This window comes from Ctenopharyngodon idella, chromosome 20, assembly GCF_019924925.1.
Source record: "Ctenopharyngodon idella isolate HZGC_01 chromosome 20, HZGC01, whole genome shotgun sequence".
In the NCBI taxonomy this organism is placed as follows: Eukaryota; Metazoa; Chordata; class Actinopteri; order Cypriniformes; family Xenocyprididae; genus Ctenopharyngodon; species Ctenopharyngodon idella.
This window is the reverse complement of record NC_067239.1, coordinates 19759260-19771674: the sequence shown is the minus strand read 5'-3', so window position 1 is coordinate 19771674 and position 12415 is coordinate 19759260. Positions and strand designations below refer to the sequence as shown.

Sequence of the window (12415 nt, the reverse complement as noted above, 5' to 3'; positions counted from 1 at the left end):
ATACTGTTTTTTGTGACATATATACATCAATATATAAACTAACACACAATAATGGTTCACTGAAAGTCTATCAAAAATAAATACTAATACTTACAGTGAGGTCAAGGTCAGGAGAGACATGTGGGAAAATGATGATTTCATCTTCTTCACTTTGTTTGTGCTTGGACACAGAGTTGCAGAAGGGCAAATTTTCACTGTGCTCAAAAGGCCACTTGTCTTCTGCATGCACCATGTTCTCGTTCTTCTCTGTGAAAAAACAAACAAAACAAAACTAAACAAATTTATTCATACTCAAGGTTTGTAATGACCAAAATATCAACAAAACAACCCACCAGACAGGTGGCTTTGGATTTGGACTCTGCAGCACAGCATATAATGAATATGCATTAGCCAGATGCATGAGCCAAAGGGTGTTTTGTCAGTTACAACAGCTAGCTTATAATTCTCTTTGTAGAAAATAAAAGCATACATATTTATAGCTACAATGCTATTTGATACAAGATCACAGTTGCACATCATTTTATGATGTATTTGTCAACATATAAATTGGAATATATGGAAATCCACATCCTTATTGCTGTGAGCATAGCTAACAGGAATAGGCCTACACAGACTGCCACAGAGTGGACATTGAAGTGTACTGCAATTGAGTGGTACATTCTACAGTCTTCACTCAGTTTATCTAGCCTCACATTTACCTCATTTAAAAAAAAAAAAAAAAAAAAAACTAATATAAAGTAAAAACAAAAATGCAGAACCCAATAACTGGATATTCTGCAAGTGAACATAAATCATATTAAATCAGACAAACATGGAAAATCTCTACAGAACACCAAGAATCAATAAAGCTTTTATCCATTAAATATACAGCTGAGGTTCACAGTGTGTTTACAGCAGCGGGAGTGTAGGAGACCTGAGATCCAGGCCTCCCCCCTGCAGAGCAGGAAACAATGAACAAACAATCAATGGACAGATTTCATTGAATATGCAGGAGAGAACAGAGCAGTGCAGCAGACAGTTACATCATTTTAAAAAGGCACAGGTCATAGATTACTGTCTACTGTGGAAAGAAAAGTTTCACGTTTGTTCTTTCTATGAAATGTTACATTATCTGAAGGATCGTCATTGCTTTTTTTAATAATTAGGAATTAAAGAATGTGCAACTTGCTGGGATAAAAAGTATTTAAATAAACATTTAAGTAATCTGCATTTATGTAGGCATACAGGCTATATTATTTTGCAAATATTTGACAAAATTCGTTCTTTATTTGCAACGCCCTGCGACGTCATCAAATACAGACGACACTTGAGTCGCGCACAGAGTAGCATAAGCATTGGTGTAAATAAACACTACAATAGTTTCATATAAAATGTTGGCTTATATTATAGATTAGTGACCTTGAAGTAATCCAAAAGTAATCAGATTACATTACTTTCATATTGTGGTACTTGGATTACGTTTTTATGAAGTAATTTGTAACTGTAATGGATTACATTTTTAAAGTAACCCTCCCAAGCCTAGCCCGTGCATGTGTTGGTCACTTTTGCTTTATCTTAGGAGTTCAGTTTTTTTCCATTGTGATTAAAACATTAACCTTGGACAACTCTATAGTAGTCATGCAGAGGTTATGTCATTAGCTTCATGGCGTGAGTTATTTTTTGTAAGCAGTGGACAGAACCCTGAGGGGAGTGGTGAGTGATTGTCCAGATAACAGATACTGTAGGTTAAAAGAGTTGAGAGATAGTAGTGTGGAAACAAGCACATTGTCCTTATTTAAACTTCACTCTACTCTACTGACTGTTCGATTAAAATAGAGAAAACAAAGAGAGGCCAACAAAATGTCAATAATACAAACACTTTGGGGCACAGAGACCAGGGTTGGACAAAATTTATATCTGACTCTCTTTAAATTCATTAAGTGGAATTTAATTTGAAAAGACAATAGGAGGAATTTCACTGAATTGGTTAAAATAAATTCAGTACAGCCACACTTAAAAACATGTTAACTGAAATAATTAAACTACCAATTAAAAAATGTGCGGTTATAAGATTTTTACTGTATTTGAAAGAAGTCTTATGCTCACCAAGGCTGCATTTATTTGATCAAAATACAGTAAAAACAATCATTAAAATGTAATGAATTCTTATTATGGCAAAGACGATCACTTGATCCTTTAAAAAAAAAAAAAAAAAATGCTGATTTGGTGCTCAAGAAACATTTCTTATTATTCTGCTGCATTAGTTCAAATTCAGGGTTTAGGGTTGTAATTCAGTTCATTCTCAACTATATTCTGACACACACACACACACACACATACACACACATGTTTGTTTTTGTGAATTGTGGGCACATTCCATAAGCGTAATGGTTTTTATACTGTACAAACCGTATTTTCTATCGCCCTACACCAACTCTAAACCTAAACCTACCCATCACAGAAAACTGGGAAACATGGTTCCAATGGTCCCCCATTGGAAAATGGGGACATGGTAAGTCACCCTCTCCTTGTAATACCTATGTAATACCTATGTCATACACATGTAATTATACAAATATGTGTCCTGATATGTCACAAAAACACGCGCACATACACACACACACACACACACACACACACACAAACACACACACCAACCAATCTCATTTGAGAGGGTGCAGGCTTGACTCATCTGTAAAGCTCAAGGGATGGGAACATTAACAGCTGGCCGTTGGGCTGAAACTGCTGCTACTGTGATACGTGAGTCTTAACATAATGCGGCAGGCAGCCACATTCACGTTGCTTTCTTTAATATCCTGTATTCTTTGGGGTCTACGCATTGAAGATATGTCTAAAATGAATTTAAATAAGATCAAAGGAGTTTAGGCCTGTCATCTCAAAATCAATACAGGGATGAGACGTGAAATAAAGCAATATATAAATATCTAAATAACCAATTTCACACAAGATTGATTGCACATTCCACATGTCATGGTCTATTCACCGCACTTCTAATAACAGATGATAGATCACAAGCCTGAAGAATTAGCTGATAGCTTTATCTGGAACACAGTGTCTTTACAGCCAATAGATGAACAAGTGTAAGCCCACAACAAATCACACAATCTTATTAACTGATGTGTATTCAAACAGGTATCTGTACTGAAAGAAACTCCCAAGAGATTAACCTCAACTGCAAGTTAGCAGAAGATACTTCCTGATTCCTCATTCTTCATCATTTTCCTTTTTTAGGCAAGTTGGGCATTACTTCAACAAGAGCAGGGAGATCAAAAGTTATCTACAAGCTTTCATGGTAGGATGCCTCATTTACGTTGAGTTTTAATGTTCACATTCCTGAAAACCTCAAGCACCACCAGTTAACAGACTACAGGCCCATAATGTTTAATTCTTTGACCCCTGAAATCATATGATCGTCTGCAAAATATAGAAGTATTGAGGTTGACACAGCATACCTCAAGGTTTTGGACTGGAAGTCTTCAGTGTTTCAGCATCTCACCCGTGCTAATCTGTATCATGACAACCATCACAAGGTTTAGGTTTTGCATTCCTATCCACCTCAGTGATCACAGACTCTGTGAGGAGTATTATGCTTAATCCCTCCTCAGTGTGTTTCTACTTTAAAAACACTTAAATACCTTCAAAACATAATGCTGAAGAAGCATAAGGCATTACATAATGCTGCACATCTTAATCTTGCCTCTTTAGCTCCGTGTTTTGATATGTTTTATTATATATATACAGTATTTCACAGAAGTGAGTACACCCCTCACATTTTTGTAAATATTTTATTATATCTTTTCATATGACAACACTGAAGAAATGACACTTTGCTACAATGTAAAGTATGAGTGTATAGCTTGTATAACAGTGTCAATTTGCTGTCCCCTCAATATAACTCAACACACAGCCATTAATGTCTAAATCGCTGGCCACAAAAGTGAGTACACCCCTAAGTAAGTAATTGGGCCCAATTAGCCATTTTCTCTCCCCGGTGTCATGTGACTCGTTAGTGTTACAAGGTCTCAGGTGTGAATGGGGAGCAGGGGAACGTTAGGAGAATGTTAGAATTACGTTATAGGAACGTTAGAATAACATTAGGATAATGTTAAAATAACATTAGGGGAACGTTAAAATAATGTTAGAATAACGTTAGGGGAACGTTAGCATTGCGTTATAGTAGGGCTGTGCGATATGACGATATCGTTACCACAAAATAAAATGACTATCGTTAGAAATTTTGCTATATCGTATATATCGTAGTATGTAAATATATTGCACTATTGGCACTTCAGAGTGATGAAATGCTTGAATGAGAATATAAAGAGCGGGACGTGCTTTATGTTAAAAGAGTTATAAGCGCAATATATCCTGAAAAGGAACTCGGTGCACCACTCGTGCTGACTGGCACACTGCCAAAGTGCGCGCATGAAACCTGCCTCTCTCAGAAGGCGATCGCGAATTAGAGACGTGCTCGATGTTAAAGTGTATTAAGCACAATAAGTAGGGGTGGGCGATATACTGGTAGACACGATTAGCCGGTTGAAATTTGGCAACTGGTAGAGATTTTGGACGATCTGTCGCGTGAGGTTGCTATGCTGCGCGGTCACGAACGCTTAGAATTTGCATGAGTTTTTAAGCATTGCGGTTTAAAAACAAGTGGTTTTAAACCATTTAAGTGCAATTAGCAGCGAAAGACAACTCATTTCAGCGTATGCACGCGCTCTCTGAGAGACTGTTTCCCAGCGCTGTCTGAGAGACGCGCGACATGAAGCTGCTGCTCATAGAGCGCGTGAGGACTGAACTGAGTGCTTTTTGACGCCTAATTGGGATTGAACGGGTAAATACACATACCTATGTGCCAAAGTGACCACGTATTTGCAAGTAAACAGAGCCATTTATGTCTTAAGTGAAGGTACAGTTGAGTAAGACAAGGCTCGAGTTAATGGATCGGTGCAGTCAGTCTTAAAGGGACAGCATCCAAATTTAAAATCTCTCACTGCTTACTTTTGTAACTTTAATTAGAATATATGTATATTTAATTTACACAGTAAAGACTATGCATTGTTTTTAATACCTTTGATTACTTTATACATTTTCTAGTGCTTGAAGTTTTTTCATCTATTTCATCTGTCTTTCTTCTATTGTAGTTTGTTTTCTTTGCTCTTTCCTTATCACAGTTTATTTGTCTTCAGTAAGCTTGAGAGTTTTTTAGGCTAGTATTAATTTTCATCAATTGATGATAATTATGAAATTTCAGTGATATGGAAAATTTTAATATCATAAAAATCGTATTTAAAGCAAAAATAACTATATTGTGATTTATATCGTTATCGTGATATAAAATTACTCATATTGTGATATAAAATGTTGGTCATATCGCCTAGCCCTACGTTATAGGAATGATAGAATAACATTAGGGAAACGTTAGAATAATGTAATAGGAATGTTAGAATAACATTAGGGAAACGTTAGAATAATGTTATAAGAATGTTAGTATAACATTAGGGGAACGTTAGGATAACGTTAAGGGAATGTTAGAATAACGTTAGGAGAACGTTAGAATTGCGTTATAGGAATGGTAGAATAACATTAGGGGAATGTTAGAGGAACGTTAGAGGAACGTTAAGATAACGTTCAGGGAATGGTAAAATAACATTAGGGGAAAGTTAAAATAACGTTAGAATAATGTTAGAATAACGTTAGGGGAATGTTAGAATAACGTTAAGGGAAGGTTAAAATAACATTGGGGAATGTTAAAAGAACGTTAGAATAATTTTACAATAACGTTAAGGGAACGTTAAAATAACATTAGGGGAACATTAAAATAACGTTAGAATAATGTTAGAATAACGCTAAAATAATGTTAAAATAACATTAGAATGATGTTAGAATAAAGTTAAAATAATGTTAAAATAACAATGTTAGAATAACATTAGGGGAACATTAGAATAACGTTAGAATAATGTTAGAATAACGTTAAAATAACATTAGGGGAACGTTAAAATAACGTTAGAATAATGTTAGAATAACGTTAGGGGAACGTTATAATAAAGTTAAGGGGATGTTAAAATAATGTTAGAATAACGTTAGGGGAACGTTATAATAAAGTTAAAGGGATGCTAAAATAACGTTAGAATAATGTTAGAATAACGTTAAAATAATGTTAGAATAATGTTAGAATAATGTTAGAATAACATTAGGGGAACGTTAGAATAAAGTTAGGGGAACGTTACAAAAATGTTAGAATAATGTTAGAATAACATTAGGGGAACGTTATAATAACGTTAAGGGGATGTTAAAATAATGATAGAATACTGTTACAATAACGTTAAAATAACATTAGGGGAACGTTAAAATAACGTTAGAATAATGTTAGAATAACGTTAGGGGAACATTATAATAAAGTTAAGGGGATGTTAAAATAACGTTAGAATAATGTTAGAATAACGTTAAAATAATGTTAAAATAACGTTAGAATAATGTTAAAATAATGTTAGAATAATGTTAGAATAACAATAAAATAATATTAAAATAATGTTAGAATAATGTTAGAATAACGTTAAAATAATGTTAGAATAACATTAAAATAATGTTAAAACAACATTAGAATAATGTTAAAATAATGTTAGAATAATGTTAGAATAACGTTAAAATAATGTTAAAATAATGTTAGGGGAACGTTAAAATAACGTTAGAATAATGTTAGAATAACATTAATGATAAAATAACGTTAGAATAATGTTAAAATAATGTTAGAATAATGTTAGAATAATGTTAGAATAACGGTAGAATAATGTTAGAATAACGTTAGGGGAACGTTAGAATAATGTTAAGGGAACGTTAAAATAGTGTTAGAATAATGTTAGAATAACGTTAAAATAACGTTAAAATAACGTTAGAATAATCTTAAAATAATGTTAGAATAATGTTAGAATAACATTAAAATAATATTAAAATAATGTTAGAATAATGTTAGAATAACGTTAAAATAATGTTAAAATAATGTTAGAATAGCGTTAAAATAATGTTAGAATAATGTTAGAATAACGTTAAAATAATGTTAAAATAACATTAAAATAACTTTAAAATAACGTTAGAATAATGTTAAAATAACGTTAGAATAATGTTAGAATAACATTAAGATAACGTTTAAGTAACGTTAGTATAATGTTAAAATAATGTTAGAATAACGGTAAAATAATGTTAAAATAATGTTAGAATAATGTTAGAATAACGTTAAAATAACGTTAGAATAATGTTAGAATAACGTTAAAATAACATTAGAATAATGCTAAAATAACATTAGGGGAACGTTAAAATAATGTTAGGGGAATGTTAAAATAACGTTAGAATAATGTTAGAATAATGTTAAAATAATGTTAGAATAATGTTAGAATAACATTAATATAATATTAAAATAATGTTAGAATAACGTTAAAATAGCGTTAAAATAATGTTAGAATAACGTTAAAATAACGTTGGAATAACGTTAAAATAACATTAAAATAACGTTAAAATAATGTTAGAATAATGTTAAAATAACGTTGGAATAACGTTAGGGGAACGTTAAAATAACATTAGAATAATATTAGAATAACATTAGGGAAACATTAGAATAATGTTAAGGGAATGTTAAAATAACATTAGAGGAATGTTAAAATAATGTTAGGGGAACGTTAAAATAATGTTAGAATAATGTTAGAATAACATTAAAATAGCGTTAGAATAACGTTAAAATAATGTTAGAATAACGTTAAAATAACATTAGAGTAATGCTAAAATAACATTAGGGGAACATTAAAATGACGTTAGAATAATGTTAGAATAATGTTAGCATAATGTTAGAATAACGTTATAAGAACGTTAGGGGAACGTTAAAATAACATTAGGGGAATGATTAAATAATGTTAGAATAATATTAAAATGACGTTAGGGGAATGTTAGGGGAACATTACAATAACGTTAGGGGACGTTAGAATAACGTTAAGAGAACGTTAAAATAACATTAGGGGAACGTTAAAATAACATTAGAATAATGTTAAAATAACATTAGGGGAATGTTAAAATGACGTTAAAATAACGTTAGAATAATGTTAGAATAATGTTAGAATAACATTAAAATAACGTTAGAATAATGTTAGAATAACGTTAAAATAATGTTAAAATAATGTTAGAATAACGTTAAAATTACGTTAGAATAATGTTAAAATAATGTTAGAATAACATTGAAATAATGTTAAAATAACATTAGAATAATGTTAAAATAAAGTTAGAATAATGTTAGAATAACATTAAAACAACGTTTAAGTAACGTAAGAATAATGTTAAAATAATGTTAGAATAATGTTAGAATACCATTAAAATAATGTTAAAATAATGTTAGAATAATGTTAGAATAACGTTAAAATAATGTTAGAATAACATTAAAATAATATTAAAATAATGTTAGAATAACGTTAAAATAACATTAGAATAATGTTAAAATAACATTAGGGGAACGTTAAAATGACGTTAGAATAATGTTAGCATAATGTTAGAATAACGTTAAAATAACGTTAGAATAATGTTAAAATAATGTGAGAATAATGTTAGAATAACGTTAGGGGAACGTTAGAATAACGTTAAGGGAATGTTAAAATAACATTAGGGGAACGTTAAAATAACGTTAGAATAATGTTAAAATAATGTTAGAATAATGTTAGAATAACATTAAAATAACGTTAGAATAATGTTAAAATAATGTTAGAATAATGTTAGAATAACGTTAAGGGAACGTTAAAATAACATTAAGGGAACGTTAAAATAACGTTAGAATAATGTTAGAATAACGTTAAAATAACATTAGGGGAACATTAAAAAAATGACGTTAGAATAATGTTAGCATAATGTTAGAATAACGTTAAAATAACGTTGGAATAACGTTATAACGTTAAGAGAACGTTAAAATAACATTAGGGGAACGTTAAAATAACATTAGAATAATGTTAGAATAACGTTAGGGGAACGTTAGAATAACGTTAAGGGAACGTTAAAATAACATTAGGGGAATGTTAAAATAACGTTAGAATAATGTTAAAATAACGTTAGAATAATGTTAGAATAACATTACAGGAACGTTAGAATAACGTTAAGGGAATGTTAAAATAACATTAGGGGAATGTTAAAATAACGTTAGAATAATGTTAAAATAACGTTAGAATAATGTTAGAATAACATTACAGGAACGTTAGAATAATGTTAAAATAATGTTAGAATAATGTTAGAATAACATTAGGGGAACGTTAGAATAATGTTAGAATAACATTAGGGGAACGTTAAATAACGTTAAGTACACGTTAAAATAACATTAGGGGAACGTTAAAATAATGTTAGAATAACTTTCTACAAACCAAACTAATGTTCCATGTCTGTTTAGAAAACTTTCCTGGCTATCCAAAAACAAACCGTAAAAACGAACATTCTGGGAACCAAAAACTGTAAGCTGGGCCCCAGCCAAAACAGAACGTTAAATATAAACGTTAGTGTTTGGTTCAAGTTAGAATCTAACATTTGCTGTGTCAGTTTGAGCATTTGATTTGCCGTTTGCTGTGTCAGTCTGAGCATTTGATTTATTTATTTGCAATGTCGGTTTGAGCATTTGATTTATTTATTTGCAATGTCGGTTTGAGCATTTTATTTATCTTTCGTGATGTCCGTTTGAGCATTTGATTTGCAATTTTCAATGTTGGTTTGAGCATTTGATTTATGATTTGAGCATCGAATTATAGATTTAATTATGACAGGTTAACACTGGGTTGATAATGAAAATTAAAAATCAAATACAAATTAGTTTTAATTTGATTTTTGATACAGTTCATGCTTCCCCGAATGAGGATATGAAATCCCACGTAGAAGGCGACGTTCTCAGGACCTTGCGCAACGTTCTCTAAAAGTTCTCTAAAGGTGACAAAAATTCCGAACCTTTACAGAACATTCGGGACATTCCTAAAACATCCTTTTTTGGTAATGAAAGTGCTGCAGTTCAAGGTTCCTTATGACTTATGACATTCCATTTTGGTTATTTTATGGTCAAAAAAGAACGTTACAAAGAGGACATTTGGGAAGTTAATAGAACGTCCTATAGTAATAGTCCCCTAAACATTCCCAGAACGTCCTGAATGTTCCCTGAAGGTCCACCAAATAACGTCCCCCAACCCTTAAAAGAACTCCACATCGTGACTGTCTCTGAACGTACTGGGAACGTTACTAGGCAACGTCCTTAATACCAGTGGGAACGTTCTGAGAATGTTCTGGGAACGTAAAATTTCTAGCAGGGATTGCATTTGAGCATTTGATTTATCATTTGAGCAGCCGTTTGAGAGTTTAATTTATTATTTAATAATTTGAGCATTTGATTTATCATTTGAGCAGAATCAGGAAGTGTTATATTCTTGAGGACAGAGAGGTCACACACCTGGAGAAGTGAGGATGGTTGTAGTGGATGGGGTCCAACTGACACTCTGCTCAATGACTGTTGATACAGATCCATCATAGGTGCTCCTTTCTGTGCTGCCGTATAGATAAATTCTGTCGTAGTCCTCTGCATCCACTTCAGGTAGCGGCAGAATACGGTATTGCGGCAGGGGCTTGGAGGTTTGTGAGGATAGACGGAATAATGCTGGGGATACAGTGTGAAGACTTGTTGAAATTGCAGCGACAGCATCTGAAGAAGAGAAAGAAATGTTCTTCATTCCTGATTTTATTTTTGTTTGTTTAAGTACTTTGGAGAGCTCCAAAGGGAAACTCTCCATGTGCTGGGTGGGTATGTGACTGTCCTTATGCAAAAACCCATCTGCGGTTGAGGCATGTGTGCTTCCTCTCAAACAGTCTAAACTGGTGCAAAAAACTTGGTGAATAACATTCTCCACTTCGACTATTTTGTCTCTCACTCTGGACATTGCTTCCTGCTGCTCCATACCTTCATTCCCACACCGGTATGGTTGAATCATGTCTGTTGTTTGAGACTTCTCTTGCTTAGTAGTCTTCATCCGGCCATGTGTATTTTGTGTCTCGTCTGAATCAATTTCAAATCCATTGTCATACTCTGAGAGCTCACTGGACAGATCTTCCTCAAAACTCTTTGAATCCTTAGCTATTGCTTTATTTTTCAATTCAGTCAGCATCTTGGGACATTCATGCTTGCATTGCCTCTTTGCATTTTTTAAAACTTTGTGTGAGAGTGGTTGAGTAGTGCTCATGGGCGTCCTCCTCTCCACACCCCGCGAGCTCATCATCCACAATTTCTTCTCTTTCCGCCCTCTGGAGGCTTTTCTCAGGCTTTTAGGAGAAATGATGAGCTTGTGCTCCAGGCTGCTGGTGCAACACAGATCCACCCCACTCCCGTGGTCACTTTCCAAGTCGGAATTCTTGTTCCCCTGTTGATTTCCCATTATAGCCTCGGCTTTGCAATCCGCAGTACGATCCAACAGGTCCTCAAAAAGCACCTTATTTCTGACTTCATTTGTCTTATCAAGACCCTCACGCTCAGTCTTTGGTCCCACCTCCTTCATGCCAGAACTAATCAAAGCTTTGCCCTTAAGAGCTGCCCTTCCCTTCGTTATGGAGCCTGGACCGTTATTGACTGGGAGAAACTTAGTTATCTTGTTTTTCTCTCTGATTGTTTTGTAAAGCTGAAGAACAGTGCTGGTCCCCTCCATGACAGTCTGCTTCCTTATTAGAGTGTTAACCATTATGACGGTCCCTCTAAGAAAGATAAAATATCCAAATGAGTTTTAAATAAATGCTGTTTAAACCTTCTATTCATCAAAGAAGCATCATGGGTACCACAAAAATATTAACTGTTGGTAATACTAGTTTCTTGAGCACCAAATCAGCATATTAGAGTGATTTCTAAAGGATCATGTGACAATGAAAATGAAAACATTCAGTTTGTCCATCACAAATCTGAGTAACATTTGACAGTTCAGTTAACTTTACACTGATTGTAGTTTTGACTACAGATGGACTATCTGCATTAATTTAACAAGCACTTGTGTCAACAAAGGTAAAAATGAAAGTTAAAAAGTTGCTACAAACAGGTTGCAAAGTGAAGCAAGTAAAAGTCTTTATAAAATGCTTATGTAAAATCCATTTATTTTAGTAATCTGGAATGAAAACTTTAATTCTTACCATCATCCTCCTGCTACTTCACTGGTATTCATTCGAACTGTAGCCTGTCCCATGAGTCTTTCCTGTATTGTCCCCTCTGGCTGTGATTGACAGAAAACTGTCCAATCAACACTGACTTGAACAGGCATCATGCCAATCCAAGATCTGAGGTCAGTGTCACAACACAAGTATCCCGTATTAAAAAATTAATAACATGCAGGAATGATACAGATGGGAGAGATATTAAAAGGGCAGGCAAAGGTTAAAA

General features: G+C 33.1%; 1 protein-coding gene across 2 annotated transcripts in view; it reads right to left on the bottom strand.

Moving 5' to 3' along the window:
* fmn1 (formin 1) overlaps positions 1–12212 on the bottom strand; it is a 31216-nt gene extending 19004 nt beyond the window's left edge. Inside the window, exons 1-4 of one of the 2 annotated variants that reach the window (XM_051876208.1) lie at positions 12169–12212; positions 10958–11742; positions 10454–10702; positions 95–246 (exon numbers count right to left, since the gene is read on the bottom strand). In XM_051876208.1, coding sequence (XP_051732168.1) covers positions 95–246; positions 10454–10702; positions 10958–11729 — 1173 coding nt within the window. In that variant the 5' untranslated portion in view covers positions 11730–11742; positions 12169–12212. Of the gene's footprint in view, positions 1–94; positions 247–10453; positions 11743–12168 lie in introns of both variants that reach the window. The other variant, XM_051876207.1, reaches the window with a different exon arrangement.
* Positions 12213–12415: the final 203 nt, after the last annotated feature.